The 19,497-nt window shown below is 41.1% G+C and overlaps 1 protein-coding gene across 1 annotated transcript in view; it reads right to left on the bottom strand.

The window, feature by feature from the left end:
- LOC147700822 (putative DBH-like monooxygenase protein 2) overlaps nt 1–19,497 on the bottom strand; it is a 166,927-nt gene that overhangs the window by 52,725 nt on the left and 94,705 nt on the right. Inside the window, exon 9 of the mRNA XM_086929742.1 lies at nt 2,720–2,816. Coding sequence (XP_086785868.1) covers nt 2,720–2,816 — 97 coding nt within the window. The remainder of the gene's footprint in view (nt 1–2,719; nt 2,817–19,497) is intronic.

The raw sequence follows: 19,497 nt of genomic DNA, 5'->3' as shown, positions 1-19,497 counted from the left end.
ACTGGACCTTCAACATTCAATTTCGACTCGAAGACAGAAGAATCTCCATTGGGGTCAAGGAATGGCTCCCCTGTTCAAACAGGATCCAAAGAAGCATCTTGCCGGTCTGCATTTCCAAGGCTCCCACCGGATCCCAACAGATTTGCAACATAGGACATGGACTTCCAGACATCTCCGAGGCCGACACCATGAACATTTGCACGTGCATTGACTTCCAGAGGTTTCTTAAAGTTGTCCATTGGGCTACTTGTATTGCAAGCCCCAAGCACCATTTGCACTGAAGATTGTGGGCCTACACTCCACGAGTGTTCCATGGGCCTGTTTCTCGCATTTCCGCATGAGGCTTCTTCGTAATCCCTGATCCGTTGACTGGTGGGTCCCCACAAAGGTAACTCTTCTGTTTTGGTTGCTCAAGACATGACCTGACTCCCCTCCAAAGGGTGATTACGTCGGACCTTGCTGGTCTGCACCAATGCCAATCTCTGCTTTCTGAGAGAAGGCGGGGACAGAAGGAGAGAAAACTGTGATCATCAGCCGCAATCAGATAGTGCCCAGATAGTGCCCTAAAAACTTGATCCATCTCAGCAGCAGTCACACAGGTAATGAGCCAGCTGTCAGTTTCAAAGTCATGCAGCATAATCAGAACTGTTATACAGCATTGGGGTGCACTATGTTCTGTAGTTGCTCATAATGTCAAATCTTACTATTAATTCCTGTAGTTGTTAGTAATTTTTGTATCACACATATTCTGTTTGTGTAGTATTGTATTGCTTGTAGAATAAAGTACTTTTTATAAATCACGTTACAGTATTTTCTTGGGAAGAGGTGCTTGGGAGCAATTGTGTTTTGAGTCTCTAACCCAAGACCAATCTCCCATATAAGCCTTGAAATGTTTGCACTACTATTCTCCTAGTGAACTACTAAAGGAGTGTACATGTTGCTCAGTTTTCAGAGCTCATACCAGGACAGCCTAGTCATCAATAGTGAAATGGGTCAATCGCCAAGATTGTGACACAGAATCCCTGTGTACCTCATGACGCCTGAACAGATTTTGGTGTGTGCTTTTAGAACATGGCAACCACAAAGGTTTATAGGTGAAAAAATCCTGACACATATCCAATGTGAGAATCCTCAGTCTACTAATTGTAAGAAAGTGTCTTGAATCAACCTCTTTATTCTATTATTGGTCAGATATATCAATTGCCAAATCATTTGAAGAATGGTATCCATATTTTAAAAGATGACCAATGAGTTTTCTCCTCATCATCATAAGACAAGCTACTGTCTCAGTAAAAAATCATCTGAAAAAGCAGTCTAAACTTCTGATCATGCAGAATTTGCCAGCCGTATCTGAGACTTTTTTTAAACCCATACGAGTCTTAAATTCTTTTATTATTTTTACCCTAGTATCATGTTTCTGCTGAAAAATAAGACACCAAATATACAACTAAATACTAGCTATTGGTTTCTGTATTTATAAAGTCAATCAGAGGTGTAATTTTTCATTTTCCCTATACAGTTATATTGTTCTAATTCTTACTGTGAAAATAACTAATATCAACAAACTTTAAGGGTGTTGTTTAGAGAAATGTGGATGGAGGGCATTCACTAAAGATTGGATTATACCCCTTTACACCCTATTTGGGTGTACACTCAGCTGCTGACCACCGTCATATGATGGCCATGGTTGCAAGAAGAGGGTGCACAACTGGGAGGACAGGTAAGGGGAGGAAGAGGACGAGTGGCATAGACAGAAAATACCCTGTGATCCTATCACCATATGGTTGCTGTGTTGAATAATAAGTGACAGCAACAGATTAGGGAGGAAATGCAGTGTGGCCAGGCCAAATGAGGGAAAACCTGGCGAAGATGCATAGAAAATATACTCTAGAACTATTGATATAATGGTCACTCTGCTATCTATCAAGGCATGGGGATCATTTATGCAAATAGTCCAGGAATCTAGGCTACAAAATAGCACTTGTGACCATCATCCACATGGTATCTGCAGCAATAATGTAAACTTACAAATATTGTGCTATGCAATGAAGCTCCCAGGGTTTTGGATATTTCTTATTACCCTATTGATCAATTTAATAAAATCACAATATGTGTAATATGTTTTTCTGCAGTGAAATTGTTTGAAAATAATTCAGGTCAAGCCTATTGGACATTGTCCATCAATGTTTTATCATGTGAATATAATAGAGATTATGCATAAATTATAATAAAGAGACCCCTAGTAGAACATACTATTTATATTAACTCGTAGGGTGGTTTACTTTGGCTAGGGGTCCCTCTTGGGGGTTAATATTGATTCCTATATGTTCAACGTTAATCAGTTCAGAAAATAAGGGTGAGTCATAAGATAGTAAATTAGCATATACACTGGTCTATAAATACACAAACATAGCTTATTCTATAGAGCATTGAAAACAATTAACTTAAACAAGTTTTTAGTAGTCTCATTCTTCATAAAATACCATAGCTAGAGAGAGAAGTGTTTTCTTATATTGAAATGATATTGCACAATTTGTTCTATTTAATAATAATTCAACATTCTGGATTAAAACATGGAAAAGATGTATGGTACATAGTAAAGAAAAATAGAAGTATCAACAAATTCTTCAATGGAGCTTGTCTCAGATATAGTAGCACTCTATATATATAAACAATCATTCATTCTAGATAAATGTCCATATATTTTAGGTGTTCTTACTATTTTGATGATTATGGTATTTGGCAGGTGTCTTGTCTCCTGCAGGCTGAAATCATAGGACATGTCACTGCTAATAGTTCTGATCTGTTTTCCATTCCTTGGACAAAAAAAAGAAAGGCTGTTAAGATCGTTCTCACTTAATAAAAATATTTGAGTGACAAGACTGAACGTTTTAATTCTATCTTCATCCAGAAAGAATGATAGCTAAAACTCTCTTCAACCAAAACAAAACATAAGTTCATGACAGTCAAAGCTCAAAACAGTCGTTAGGCTTCCTCAAGCAAGAAATACAATTTTGTAAGTCAGAGGGACAACATTTTGCATTGAAAAGTCTAGAATTTATAAATCTCTTCCATCAGGTGCAAACACTCGAGGTACCCCTTTGCCTCAGCATGTTCCAAAACTATAGGATACTATAGCCCAAATAGTCTTACTAAAAAAATAACAGAATATTTGAACAAGTTGTTCCATATTTTCTTGGCGGTTAAGGAACTTTCTGGTACCTTTTTGAGACCAACACAGCACGATTTCTTACTCCAAAAGTCAAACCGATCCATTCTGGCCTCAAATCTATTTCTTAGATAATGAGTAACTAATGGGACACTAGACATCATCTGGCTCATTATGCTGTTTCTGTTCATGTGACATTTGTAATTGACAGTATAGTTGAATTTACACCCTCTTGTAATTCAAAGTTACTTCCAAAATTCCAATTCAGTTTTCAAATTGAAGGGAACTAATCCTTCATCTTATCATTTTTTAGGTAAGGTATTGGTCAAAAATATCGAAATGGCTGTTGAATAATAAAAAAATCAACATGCTGCAAATGTTTAATTAAAAAAGGGAAGGTACCGCATATCTCCATGAAGAAAACATTGTAAGTTAGGAATGACAAGTAAAAGAAATTTGGAAAAACTTCTGAATGAACAAGTGGTTTACCTTAATCTAATCATAACAACCCAGGGTCCCCAAAGTAAAATAATCGAAACCTTATTAAGAAAGAATGATTGTAATATAAAATGGCCTCCACTACTCACATATTCATGAAGGGGCCAGCCAAATTTGAGTTGGGGCACTGGGGAATAACACTGTGTATGGTGGAATACTTTGTGATGTTTTAAACAAGAACTATAGTAAATAAGAACATCTTAACTATAAGAAAGAAGACCTGTGATCATTCAATACTTTAAATACAATGAGCAAAATTAGCCATTATACTGTCCAGGCAATGGGCAGTATTAAGATAACTGTGCATGGGGATTGACAAGTTAATATTGAACCTGTGCAGTGGCATAATATTAATATTTGTCTATGTCCATGTCTATGTACTGTTTCTTGTAGAGCACATATATCACCCAGAGGTCTCATAGCGCCTTGCTGAAGTCTCAGGAACAGACAGAAACGATGGATAGGAATAAAAGAGATTTAGTATAGCCAGGTCGTAAGGGACTTGAGAAACTTTGTATGCTCATTCTTGGTTCGTAGGTGTATAGGTAGAGAGCTCCAATTCGCACCATGACCAACGCCAGGAGAACAAAAAAAACTGCTCCCTGGTTTAGTCAAGAACTTCAAACCATGAAGACGGCTTGTAAAAAACTTGAAAGAGCATGGCGCCAAAAATGTTGCCCAGAAATTAAAGCCCAGTACAAAGTAGCGCAAAGAGAATATAACAAAAAAATACGCCTGTCCAAGGCAGCCCATTACAACATCCGCATTTTGGAAGCAGAAAACTCCTCTAAGGAGCTTTATCAAATCTATAAAGAAATATCTATAGTGGACGCTAATCCCTCCTCTCAAAATGATTCTGTGGAAACTTGTAATAACATTGCTAAATATTTCTCAGGAAAGATCACTAACATCTATGCCAGTTTTTCCACCAATATAAAGTCGGGAATTGAATTTACTGAGAATGAAGACCTCATAAGTACTCCAGTGTGTCTAGGCTCATTCTCTGTTCCTCCCTCTGAAACACTGGCTAAAATGTGCAAAAGCATCAAATCAGGTTCTCCTCGAGACCCTGCGCCTCCCAAAATTCTAGCTGAAGCTTTCTCTGTACTAGAACCCCATTTCAGACACATGCTTCAAGTCTCCTTCTCCACGGCCTGCTTACCCATGGAATGGAAACAAGCTGTAGTGCTACCGATTAAAAAAAAGCCGAACATGAGTCAGGACATATTGGAGAATCTTCGCCCAATCTCTTTGCTACCCTATCTTGCAAAACTAGCTGAGAAAATTGTGAATGTCCAACTCATGGTCCATCTAGAAGCCCATAATGCTTTTCATAAATCTCAATCGGGCTTCAGATCAAACATTTCCACAGAGACAGCTCTCTTGAGGGCAATTGAAACCCTACAGGAGGGAGCTGATGAGGGTAAGACCATGGCTCTCATCATGCTGGACCTCAGTGCCGCGTTTGACACTGTAGCGCATTCCATCCTGCTACAGTGTCTAAACAGAGCGGGGGTCACCAAAAAGGCACTGGGATGTTTGAAAGCCTTTCTTATCAACAGGAGCTTTCAAGTCCAAAGAGGGACTTTTCTCTCTGACAGTGTGATGCTAGAACAGGGGGTGCCCCAGGGCTCGGCCCTGAGCCCCACCCTGTTTAATTTGTACATGGCTCCCCTGGCAGAAGTGGTGCAATCGTTCGGCGTAGAGCTTGTCTCTTACGCCGACGATACGCAACTTCTAATATCACTGTCACAAGCCCCCTCCCTGGAAGCTGACAACTTCAATGCTTGCATGTGTAAGCTTGCCACATGGATGACAGAGCACTGTCTTAAATTAAATGGCACAAAAACGGAGGTTCTTATAATTGGGGGCAATGAGACAAAATGGACGAAAGAATGGTGGCCCAATTGTCTGGGTCCATTACCTACTCCTAACCGGGAAGCAAAAAACTTAGGTGTCTGGGTAGACAACAAGTTATCTTTTGATAGCCATATCAAGAAAACAGTAGGCAAATGCTTTGGAGTAATGAAAACGCTCAATCGTACCATGGATTTGCTTCCACTGAATTCCAGGCGTACCATGACGCAGGCACTTATCACATCCCGTATTAGTTATGGGAATGTGTTGCTCCTGGGCACATCTGCTAAAAACATCAAGAGGTTACAGGTCCTGCAAAATTCAGCAGCACGCCTGGTGTTAAGACTCCCCCGTAGAGCCCCCTCGGGACCCTCTCTGGCCTCCCTCCACTGGCTACCTATTAGCAAGAGGATTGCATTCAAAGCTCTCCTCTGGTGCCATAGGATCATTCACCAAAAAGCTCCGGCCTATATGTCGGATCTGGCATCCTTGTATGAACCGAACAGATCCCTTAGATCCAAAGGAATGGGCTTGCTCAGAACATCGCGCCCCAAAAAGCCAGAATGGGAGGCAGGTCATTCGGCTCACTGGCAGCCAAGAATTGGAATCTCCTTCCCACGAACATTAGGCTAGAAACTAATGAGGCCTATTTTAGAAAGATGCTGAAAACCTTTTTATTTACTTCGTAGTGGTCTTGCTTCCTTCCTCCTAACATGCTCTCTCCACAGCGCGGGGACACGCCGGGAGGCGTCACCAGGCGCTTTACAAACCCCTTTAATAATAATAAATAATAATAAAAGGTAGGGGCCAATTTCGCAAAAGACTTAATGCTTATCTCTTCGGACCTTCAGAACTATTTGTAGGTGTTTGATTGCAGAGCAAAGTGTCTAGAAGGCTGATACTTCTTTAGTTTAGTTACTAGATACTGAGGGCCCTGAACATTCAGGGTTTTATGGACAAGACAGTAGATTTTGAAGTGTATTCGCTTATTGATAGGCAGCCAATGAAGCGAATATTTGACCATAGGAAATGATTTACTAGTATTTGCCATTTTAAAATATTTCTTGAAATAAGCCAATTCATTCATCAAAGCATTCTCTGTCTAGATAACAAACTCAGCTTCCTCACCCAGGAGTGCTGAGATGCTACCAATAGTGTTGTACTGTTTACAGTCTCTTGAAAACTGGGGTTCACCTTAGTAGAGTTTAGTAAGCTATGCTATAGATGAAACTTTTTTATATATCTTTATTGATCTTTTGTACATACAAACCCCATGAATAGTGACGTGTGCCTTATCAATGTGCAAACAATGCCAAGTGTTCACACTACAAGTATGATCAGCCGAATCCCAAATATAGCAGCATTAAGCTTCATCCAAGGTCAGACATCTCTCCCCATGTATCTTATTTGTGATGCCTTCATCATGAACACTCTTGTTTTGTAGAAAAATATAATTTACGTCTACCTCCTCCTCTGAAGTTAAATTACTATCAGGTGTGGGCTTAGGTATTGACGGTTTGTTTAAATCTTTTATCTTTGCCAGGCCATGGCAAGATATCTGTTGAACAGTTTCATTTAAGACCAGTATCTGTTCTGGGATGATGCAGACTCTGAATAATGCTTCTAAACCTTGTACCTGCCAGTCTTTTGTGCCCCTAATAGTTTTTGTCTCAATGTTGTCTTTCCGAAAGTCAAAGCCTAATGTGGACAATTGAGCATAAAAGGCTGCAGAAGAAATATGTTTAGTATTTGTCAACATACTTTTCAGGCCTGTCATATTAAAAAATTGTAAGTAAAAACTTTCCGGGTTTGTGCCATTAAAAACTGTAAAATATGGAATTTTTCTATAGAATGTTTTAGAGCTTCCTTTTGGAGGTGTTGGACAATGTTCCCATTGATTATAAGCTAAAACATTTCTAGGGTTTGCGGATTTATGCAAATAATGATGACCAAAATGATTAAAACAATACATTTCTTCATAATTTGATGAACCTTCTAAGTATTCATGTTTTGCAAATTTCGCAGACATTTCTAAGTCTGCCATCATGTTATTAACAGTTTCAAAGTCCCAATCATCAGAAAATGTACTAGGTGAGACAAAATCACTGAAGGAAACCTTAAATTGGTGTGGAATTTTCAGCAGCTCGACAGGGCCATAAATGTCATAATCAGTTCTATCCCATGCTATTCCACCAGGTAGAGGAACCGCTGTGATGTTAACTGATGACAGGTCTTGTTGTTCATGATGAGATAATTTGTGTGGTTTCAGGAGCAAGTTGATGTTCTTACTTGCTGTGTCCATTTTAATATGTTTTCCATCTATCAGCTTTCCCAAACTTAAAACAAGAATGAGCCATAGAAGGAAATAAAATACACCTAACCCAATCCAAAATTCAACCCATGGTGAAAGCAGATATGTATTTGCAAGCTCTTGACCAAGTTCCGTTAGTTGTTCCTTGAAAGTTTTCTTTGTTTGCACTGTTTCAGATTCTTTGGGATCCTCAGAAAAGGTATCGTAGTTGATGAAATAGCCAGAGGCAGTTATGTCAATAGTTGGTATTGCATCCGGATTATTTGAAACTGCTGGAGCTGCTGGTTCCCTTGACATGTTGGTATAGTCAGATGCTACATCATTGTAGACTGGAGTTTCTTGAAGAACTGTAATTTGGGTTTCAAGAGGCACAAGTTCCATGGCTTTATTGCATAGTCCTTCTTTTCTCACAGCAGCATCTTCAAAAGTGATGAGTCTTTCAGTTTGAAACTCTTGGATAGTAGCAAGATTTGGTCGTCTGCCACTTCTTGGGAGTTCACTTGGCTTACTACTTATTATTGGCCACATGATGTGGTTTTACCAGGTCAATTGATACAGACTGTTCTCCTTTCTTCCGGCAAGGGGCGGCAGTAACACTGTTCTTGATCTGTGGATTGCTTGTACAGGTACTGGTTTTCTGTAATAAAGCCCAAATTACTTTTTGTCTGCTATTTTCTCTCTGACCAGATCCCCAATCTTTGGAATCCAGACAGGTTTTGCTGGGATAGGTGTTTTTTCTTCAGTGGTGGCTTTTCACTGGTGTTGCTTAGATTTCTTCTCTTTTCTTTTTAGTTCTGTAAAACAGCCAAACGATCTGTGATATCAAAGAGTGTTGTTCCACCACTGAAGTATGACGATCAAGATCTTCAACCATCATTCTAGTACCAAAAAGGATTTCATATGGAGTGATTCCACCCAGACAATTTCTTGGCAGGTTATTAAGACTACTTTGAACACTTATTAGATGTTTGACCCACCCGTCACCTGAACTTAATACCCTAGCTGTTATAGATTGCTTTATGTCACGTTTTTTTCTCTCCTTAACCGAATTTCCCTCAGGATGCAATGGACTCGAAAACCGCAATGCAATGCCCAAGCTGGCCATGGCCTCCTTGTAAGCCCTAGAGCTAAACGCAGGACCCTGGTCAGAATGTAGCGTGCCGATTTTGTATGTGCCGATAAAGACTCGCAAATCTTTTATAACAGTTCGGGCATCAGCCCAGCGCTGAGGCCACATCCAAATGAATCTTGTCCTAGTGTTTGTGGGACTGCTTTTGTCCATAGGGATATTTGAGCGTCGATAGTCTAATGCTATCTAACAGTGGTGTCTGTACCGGGCTGACTGCACTGTAGTCAGGAATCTGGTAGTGCTCCAAGCTGTGATATTTGTAATAACCATCGCAATTAATTCCGAATTCGTATAGGTGAGCTTTCATCCCTGGCCATCAGTACATCTCTTCTAATTCTAATATAGATTTTGAGATCCGTTGATGTATCAGACCCTCTACCATATGTGCTTCGTGAATAATAAGAGCACCTCCCCGGTTCCTGTTTGGAAATACCCTATCCCCCACTCCAGGGATTAGAGCAAAAGGAACACAGTTTGCATCAATTATGTATATATTCTCAAGTGGATAATTTAGCTGTAACGCAGATCCAATATTGACAGCGAGCATGGTTTCACCGTCTACTTTTGGGTTTTTGTAAGAGTGATTGCAGCTACGGAAGCCATTTGCACAGCTGCCTTCGCGGCTTCATCAGCCAATGAATCCCCTTCAACGTGAACGCCATCACGCTGATGACTCAGTGTATGGATCACGTGAGTCTTTTGTAGTCCTTTCTGTAAAAGAACTACTTATTTCCAAAGCATTTTATGCTTGATTGTGCCATCTTTTGCGTCTTTAAAACCATTTTGAACCCAGTTCTGCAGATATTCATTGTAAGACTGGAAGCAGTAATACGAATCGCACACTATAAGTGTGGGGAATTCGCGATCGGAATTTTCCAGCATCATCTTGAAAGCGTGTAGTACAGCCGTAATGTTCTAGTGGAAGAATTTCAGTAGGCAAAGGACATTCTTGTTCATATTGGAGAAATTCTTGTGTCTTCAAGTAAGGATCGAAAACGTATTCAACGTCTGTTGCAGCAAGAGAATTGACCCATTGTATCCATCTTGGATGTAAAGCTTTTGCATACGGAATGCTTGCCTTTATCACTGCCTCTAAGGCAGGTACAGGAGTAACGATGTTTATACGTTTACCCTGTGCGAGGTCTCTCTCTTTTGTTACCGCAGTCTGAACCAGTGTCAGAATTTTTTCTGTTGAAGTGAATTTCATTTCAGCTTGTTTGTACTAGTGTGACTTGTCAGCTATTGGTACCTTTTCACCTTCATTAAAGGAAAGGTATGTGAATCGGCTGCTTCCTGGGATGATTGGGATTTTAAGGTTGCGTTCATTTACGCGTGTATGTAAATGTGTTGTTGCCAACATGTCTGTTGGTACTGAACGTAAAATTTCTGTGTGTTTTGAATCCAACTACTTGGTTTGAAATCTGGTGTGATTAGTTTGTAGAGAGGATTAACCCTTTCTGCGTAGTTTAGAATGTAAGTTCTTCAGAAATTCAGGAATCCTAGAACTGATTGTAGGTTTTTCAGCGTTGTTGGAGGTTGGAGCAACGCATATTTCTCTAAAAAGTTTGCTGCCAGGCTTTTGCCTTCATTTGAAAGTTAGTATCCTAAGAATAGCACATTGCGGTGGGCAATTCTTGATTTTTATAAGTTGAATTTATTCCCTTCAGAGGCGAATCAAAGTATTATGGTGTTCACCCTGGTCAAGTGCCTGTCCAAATCATCATCTGTTAGATAGATGTCATCGACATAAGATAATGCCTCATCATCATAATTTTGTAGTAACTCTGTTACTCTGGCTGAAAATGATCCAGGACTCTTCTTGAATCCCTAGGGGAGATGACAAAAGTGTTGTTGTGTCCCCATTATTTAGAAAGCGGTCAAGTACCTGCTTTCAAGTGCAATGTTTTGACATAAGAAACCGTTTGAAATATCTAATGCTGTTTTGTATTTCTTGCGAACGATGTTATTCATCAGTGCTGCACTGTGTGAATTTTGTACTACAAAAATTTTGCAGCAGGAGTTTAAATGTCTGTAATCCAAGACTAGATGATATATCATGTCTGGTTTGGAGACAGAAAACAAAGGACTGTTCATGGACGAGGTGCATGTTTCAATCACCTCTTGGCATTCAAGTTGATCTAAGATCTCCCTGACCTGTTTTTTAGCTTCTTGCTTAACTGGATACTGCCTTTGAGTAGTTGATTGATTCTTTAACTGGATTTTGTGGTGAGGAGAATCCTCATCCCATCTCACATGATTTTTATTTAATGCTGGAACCTGGGCCACAGCCCAATTTCTGGCATATGGGTATTTTTTATGAATAGGAATGTGATTTGAGAAGGCTGGCATGTGGGCACTCCCTGACATATTCAGGTGGTCAGTCTTTCAGGCAGAAGAATTTCATAACCCTTTGATAGTTTTTCCCAAAAGAGTGCTTTTATTTTCCTAGTTATGTCCCCCTTTATTCGGAGTGTGACTTCATATAACTTGCGTGGTACACTAACCCTGGTATCTGCAGTTTCAACTTGAATGCATTCATTCAGATCCACTGTCTCCAGATGATCCTTCAGGATCCTGCGAGCTATGGTGACCTCTGCTGCACTGTCCAGCATTGTCTGGGCCCACTCCCCGTTCTTGAGTTGTGTCCTCAAGATCCTACGCATGTCTGATTTTAATACTTGCTACCTTCTTTTTGGTGAATTGAGTTTTCTAATTTTTTGGAATGTGTTGATCGTCTTTGGACTTCACGCATTCTTCTTTGTGTTCTGATCGTCCTCTTCTTTCGGATTTCTGCGAGGAAGTCTGAAAGGTACGAGAGGATTGTGTATCAGTATCTTGATATCTATCAGGTTTTCTTAGATTATCCCTATTTCTAAAGCTATAACTCTTTTCAGAGTGCTTGTTTTGAGGAGATCTGCCTCTGGATTGAGAACGTTTCTCTTTAGGAAGTGTCTGTCTACTATTTTCTCACTTCTTTTTAGGTGTAGTGAGATGGTTTTTGATAAAAACTTTTTCAGGATTTTCTGTCAGTTCAGGTTTTACTGGTTTCCCACCTAAACTATCTCTTCCTAGTTCTTCATAGGCTTTTTCAATAATTCTAGCAAGGTAAAACGGTTGCTCGGTAATATCAAGTTCTTTAATTTTTCGGCGATCGCCACGGATGCTGCTTCACCTTCAATGTTAGCTAATAAGTTAGCCGAAACCTATTTGTAATCTTTTAGTAATTTCATACCAAGATTCAAGGCAGGTTCTGGCCGTATTCATTTTGAATCTGTTTCAGGATGTCAGGTATTACCGCCATTGACGGAACGCCATGTGTTTTTGTGTAGATTGAAGCAAAGACTGTACCCCAAGTGTCACAGTCATCCACGTGTGGTGCGATCCGCATTGGTAAACAGATTGTTAAAATCCTGTGGTAAAATCCTGTGTTTCTCATGAGGTGTACTATCTGGAAATACTGCCTCTATTTGAGTATTTTTTTGAGCTAGCCAGAATGGAATTTGTTCCCTTTTTGCAGGCAACTTACCAATGACTGATTGTATAGTCTGTGGTGTAATTTTGTTTGTGTTCCCCTGATGAGGGGTGTGCTGTGGAATTATTATAGCAGGTTGGACTGTTAGAGTCCGCATGACATATTGTACCAATTGTCTATGGATTTTAATTATTTGTTTTAGCTGAGCTAACAGTTCTACATCAGTCATTCTTTCAATGTCCGGATGTGGTGTATAGCTGGCTAGTACTGGCCATGTTGCTCCTGGTCTACCTAGTGGTCCGAGCCAAGTAATGTGATTTTGATGTTGTAGGGCTCCTTTAAACCAGAGCTGATGCTCTTGGTAAGTTGGTGGAATTTCAATGTCCTCAAAAGGAGCGTATTCCGCTGGAGGTTCCTCCATCTTGTAGAAGTGGAACACGTGTGGTTGGATTTGCTTGTGAAAAGATAATCCATGAATAGAATACCTCTGTCTACCAATATCCATGTGCCTCTATGACAAATATGACTGTACCACCTCTTGCTGATTGGCCATTTTCTATAAGCTTTATTCCTTACATTTTCCGGGATGATTATAGCATCCATGTCGTCTTCATTAAACACTGTGGTGTCAAAACCTGGTCGAGGATTTCCAGATCCACCTGCTTCGGTGTTGTCGCTAGTCAACATTGTTTAATGAAAGTTTGCAGAGCAAGTTTAATGGAAATAAAGGTAAGGTGCACAATATTTTTTAACACTGTATCCTTCAACGTTGAACAAAACCAAATCTAATACATAGAATTTTTCGTCCTACTCAGTATGTGGTGGATATTTTATCCTTTAACCCACTCCAGACGTCTATTGGAGTTTTTTTTACAGGATAAAGGGGTCTCTGTGAAAAGCACGACTGAGTTACTCTAGTATCTAGTGTTAAATGAGTGCCTTACCAAACGTTGGGCGTCATGTAGTGTAGTTCCTATATTCCCAATAGGCTTCTGGCATTTGAGTAATATATCCTATAGATGTGACGTAGGACTTATGTCTACTAGGTCTCTATCGAAGTATATTAGACCTAATTGTGAGTGCCAACTAGCTCAGAAGCCACTGGAAATGTTCTCAAGTTCACAAGAAGGCTAAAAGTACTCAACTAGTACTTCTAAAATACACCTACCCCGATGTACCTAACCTAAGCTCAGTATGAGGGAAGAAGTAAGTGAAGTGTAACCTAAATGGAGCATTATTTTGCCAAGAATCTGTCCAAGATTTCTCCTAGGGTCTAATCAGGTTTGTTCCTTGATTTGGAAAGAAGATGGTCAGGCTCTGGACTCGATTTCCCAACAAACCGTAAGGGTAGCTTGGAATCACTGGAGCTGGATTTCCCAGCAGGAAAAAAGACAGCTCAGTACGTCTGCTGGAGGGTCAGCTTCCTTCGGCACTTGCTGAAGCAGGGCGCTTTGGGCAAGTAGATAGTCAAACTGTTCCATACCACCGTGTGTTTTCTATGGCAAGTGTGGGCATATTTATACCTTGAAGGTACCAAGTTTGATGTAAAGGCGGACATAATAACGCCATGAAAAAGTCTCAGTTCTTTAAAAACTCCATGAGTTCTTGGCCAAGTCAGTGTTCGAGCAAGGGGAAGTCCCTAGCTGCTGAAGCCAAGTTTTCCAAGAAATCGTTGTAGATTTACAGAACTAATGGAAGTAGCCCTGCCGCATTTGGATTGCATGAGCTATGTCTAAATATGGTTATGATTCTGCTGCCTATATAAGGATATGGTGATTTATACCTATATAAGGGCATGAATTGAGAACATTTCAATAGGGTCCTAAAATGTTCCACATCACCCTGAAATGGTGACGCACTGCATGTTACTTGATTTAATGTTTGAAAGGGCCTCAATTTCAGCAAATATAGAGAAGATCATTCCCTGATTAGGTATGTCATGTGCGACTTCGCTATCATATAGGGGTGTGAAGAGTTTTGAACAATTAGGTGAGGTCTCCAGTGATCTTGGAGGATAAGGCTTTCATAAGCAGGCAAATTGCTCTGAGATCCTTGTTCCAAATGCTTCAAGCAGCTTGCTCTTTTGATGCTAGAGTTTTCTGATGCTTGATTATGTTCACAGTCACAATTAAACGATGTTCTATTGAATTCATCCTATTTGTTGGCATAGATTGTGGAAGCAACTTGAGTGCCAGGACTTGATATCTGGCGCAAGGATTATTGAACACAATCTCTGTTTTAGACATCGTATCCCAAGAGTGAGCCTAGAAACTTCCATCTACTTGCTCTAAGTTACTTTGTGTTTCAGCCTCTATTGCTCATTCTATAGGTGCAGGTGCTAGATTGTCTAACTTGGAATTCATCAATGTTTCCCTTACCCTTGGCGCCTGTTGTGCAGATGTATTTGCTGTAAGATTTATCCATTTGGGAGATGTTATCACACTTGAGGGTAGAGCCCATATTTGCAGCCTCATAGCAGAGACCTGCTTGTGATCACACAGAGTAAGCAGGGAAGTGCTCTGTAGGATGAAGACTCTCTGGGGCTTTGTAGGATATATTTGCATAGATTCAGAGTTGGCCGGCTTCTCTGAGCGGTTGATTTTGTTCTCAAGGTTTTGTATAAACTTCTGTTTTTTTAAATTGAAGAATAGTGCAATATAACTAATAGGTTTACATTTATTTGACATTTTAAATTTTATCTTGTTAAGTTTCCAGGGCACTTATGCATTATATTGATTTCCTGGGATGCTAAGTTGGTCACCAAAACCTCAGTGATCTGGGAATTTGGTGCTTTCAGGCAAAATCCCTCTCCCTGTGAATTTAATGCCATAGCTGATAAGGTGATAGTTGTTGATTGAGATTGCAAATATTTTGAGAGCTTATCATAGTAGGCGAACTGGATGCAAAGCCAGCTCAAATATTGGATTGGCTATCAGAAGAATTATCAGTGCTGGCTTCACTTGAGCCATGCGGATGCGATACATGTTTGTCCAGACCCTGGTTTGAGAGAATATGAGCTGTTGCATGCATCTGAATTTCTCTTTAGATCTAAATCTAACCTGTGATCATTGTGTGAGGGATGCTAGGTAATGTTGCCAATTTCTCAATAATATCTCCACAGAAACAGTGTGCGGTAGAAGAGGGGCTTGCCATAGGGCAGGTCACCTTTTTGTCGGAACTCTGAAGCTGGATCACAGTTCTTGAAAGTATGTCAATTCGTACGTCCATCTTAGGGATTGCAGGTTTATCGCTTCCACTATTGTAGTCAGTAGCGTTGCCATAGAGTTTAGTGTTCTAACTGAAGACGCTATGATTGAGGTCTTGGGGGAGCTATGAAGTATTTTACCTAGTAGATACATTTATTTATATTAATAGTTTTGGTCCTGTGGGTTTTGTGCTTTGCTCTGGGTGTTCTGGTTCAACTATTTTTGGGTGAGTCCCAGTCTGTATGATTAGAATTGCAACACTCTTTAATCGCTGTTCTAACTTGAGTGGGAGGGACTTCTTTGTCCTCCCTCCCTCATTGAAGCTCCGGATTATTATCAAAGTTTCAGAGGGCCATTTTGGAGGAACTGAAATTGAAGTTGGGTTGCAATGTTTCTTAGTGTTTGTCAGCATTTGTTGTTCCTCAGTTCCCAAAGTTGGTCAAACTGGGCAAGACCCGGGGGATTCTTGGAGCCCATGTTGCGTTTTAATAGGCTCAGGGATCAGTACTGTTGGTGAGCTATGTGAGCATATTTCAAGTTTATCAACATGTTTCAGCTCCCCCACTACGATGCACCTTTCTAGATTTCATATGAGCCTTCATTTCCCTGATTGTATTAGCAGTGATGTTGGGGTAGTGGAAGTAGATAGCCAGTAGCTTTTCAATGACGATTTTGTGGCATTGGGCCTTGTCATCATATTCCTTCCCCGTTGGAGCTTCAACCATGCTCTTGTTTATCTCATCCAACTTAAATAAGGTATTGAGGATATTGGAAAAAGTAACTCTAAGCAGAAGCTAAAGCTGAAGAGAGACAGTGAAGGATGAGGTTGTGCTTATTATGGCTTAGGGTGTTGTTGCCTTAGCAGCTACATAGCATGTGCCCAGAATTATGTTGCATTATTCAGATCATTGCAATGATTATCAATCATTTTGCATTAAAAGAGTTCTGACAGTGCCTTGTACTTGACACTAACGAGCATAGGCAATCTTGTGCTGTTGTGCAAGAGTGAGGCACATTGATGTGGAGTAACTCAGAGGAAGTGGGGTCCACAAAGACCAAGGACAAAAGCCTCATCATTCCTTCAGTTGCCTGCTTTCCTGAAAATGTCTGTGGGTAGCCAGGTGCTCTGAGGCCGATCACCTACAGTAGAACTACTCTTGTACTAGACTCTACCTTCCTACTCTCTGTTCCCAGGTTCATTGAGTCATTGAATCGGCGAGTTTTCTGCACAGTCCAGCCCAGCTGCCATTCCACACCCCCCCGGCCGCACTTTTCCTAGCCTTAACTTCAGGCAACAAGACTCCCTATGCCAATCAACCCCCCTTGAGGCTCTCCGTCCAGATAAAGGGTCTCTAAGGGTGGAGAACGTGTAGCAATGGCGGGGATGAGGAGGCAGCACTAAGCCACGTCTAGTGAGCCAACCAATACTATGCGGCACCGTGACACACAGTCCATGATTTACAGTGGGAGTATGTGGGCGCTACCTGGAAACTTCAGCTAGCATCTCTGATTTCTCAGGGGAAGATCCACTCACTGTTCACAGCTTGTCTTGTCTTGATGCTGATGGCTGGAGGATGGATGCTTAACTGGAGGTTCGACTTTCTGAGCAGAAAGTTCACAGCTAAATTAGCCATTGCAAAAATCTGAGTAGTACATGAAGGTATACAAATCTGTAGCACCATCAGTATCAGTATACAGCTTCACTTAGCAGTAATCTTGCCACTGTATGCCACTACATTGTATGCTGTCCCACTGGATGCCACTCCACTGTACACTGCTGCCCTCTACCCCACTCCAGTGTAAACAACTCCACTCACTGACACTCAATTATACATTATTCCATTGGATGCCACTCAACTTCACGGCACTACACTGTATGTTAATCCACTCTAGCCCACTCCTCTGTATGCTACTCCAGTCAATGCCACTATACTTTATGCCACTCCACTCCAAGCTACTTCATTATGTGCTGTTCCACTGTACACCACTGCACTGTACACCACTGCACTCAATGTTATTCCACTGAACGTCACTCCAATCTATGACACCCCACTGTACACTATTTCAATGTATGCCACTCCACTGTATGCTAATTCATTCAATGCTATTCCATTGGATGCCACTTTCCCCTATGCCACTACACTTTATTATATTCACTCCACCCACTCCCTGGAATTCAACTCCAGACTATAATACCCCATTCTATGCTGTTTTATTGGATGCCACTTCCCACTATGCCACTTCACTTTAAAGCATTCAGTCTACCCCACTCCATTGTACACCACTCCAGTTTATGCCACTCCACTGTATGCTACTCCACTGTGCGCTACTCCACTGTACGCTATTCTATTCTACAAAACTCCACTGTACTCCACCTTACACTATTCTACTGTGCGGTACTGCACTCTAAGCCACTCCACTATGATCTTCCACAGTAAGCCACTCCACTGTGCACCACACCACTTTAAGCTATTCCACTGTATTTGACAAGAATGTATACTACTCAACTCTATTCAATTCGACTCCACGCCACTCCACTGAACTCCACTCTACAATATTCCACTGTACGCCACTTCACTGTACGCTACTTTATTCTATGTAACTACACTATACGCAATTCCACTTTACGCTGCACACTGTATGGTAGTTCAGCCTACCACACTCTGATGTATGTCTCTCACGTCTATGCCACTCAACTGTATGCCACTCCACTGTATGCCACTCCACGATGCACTCTTCCACTGCATGCCACTCCACTCTACAACACCATTTTATATTCCACTGTAAACCACTCGGCTTGCCACTCCACTCTATGTGAGTACTATTATGTGCTATTCCATTGGACACCACTCCACTTTATGCCACTCCACTATATGCTATTCCACTCTACCCCACTCCACTGTCCACCACTCCACTGCATGCCATTCCACTATATGCCACCCCACTGTATGGTGCTCCACTGTAATCTATTCCACTCTACACCACTCCTCTTTTTTCTTCTATATGCTATTCCACTGTAAGCCACTCTCCTGAATACCACTTTACACTGTACACCACTCAAGTCTACACTATTACACTGCATTCAACTCCATTCTAGGCCACTCTACTGTATGGTATCTCACTGTACCCCACTCACCTCTATGCCGCTCCATTCTATGGCGCTCTACAATACACTACTCCACTGTACGTTATTCCACTCTACGCCTCTGCACTGTACGCCCTCCACTGGGTGCTATTCCACTGTATGCCACTTTACTCTATGGCAATCCACTGTACACTATTCAACTGCATTGCACTTCACTCTCAGTCTCTCCAGAGTATGCGTCTCTACTCTACGCCACTCCCGTCTATGCTATTCCATTAGACCCCACTCCACTCTAAGCCATTTCCTTGTATGCCACTCCACTGTATACCACTTCACTGTACAGTACTCCACTGTGCTCTATTCCACTGTACACCACTCCACTCCTCTCTAGTCCACTGTATACCACTCCACTGTATGCGGGCAACCCTACACCGTTACACTGTACTCAACTCAATCTACACCTCTCCACTGTATGGTATTCCACTCTACCCCACTCCATTGTATGCCACTCAAGGCTATGCACTCCACTATGCCACCCTCCACTGTACACTTCTTCACTATATACTGTTCCACTCTACACCACTCCACTGTACAACAGTAGACTGATCACAATTCCTTTGTATACCACTATAGTCTAAGACAATCCACTGTATGCTATTCTACTGTAGTCCACTCCACTATCAACTTTACAACATTCAATGCCACTCCCCTCTGCCACACTGTACTGGACTCTATTCTTCTCCATTCCACTCGACTCTACAACACACCAA

Source organism: Lissotriton vulgaris, chromosome 7 (genome assembly GCF_964263255.1).
Source record: "Lissotriton vulgaris chromosome 7, aLisVul1.2, whole genome shotgun sequence".
Lineage (NCBI taxonomy): Eukaryota > Metazoa > Chordata > Amphibia > Caudata > Salamandridae > Lissotriton > Lissotriton vulgaris.
Note: the sequence above shows the minus strand (reverse complement) of the source record. Positions and strands in the feature narration are given on the sequence as shown.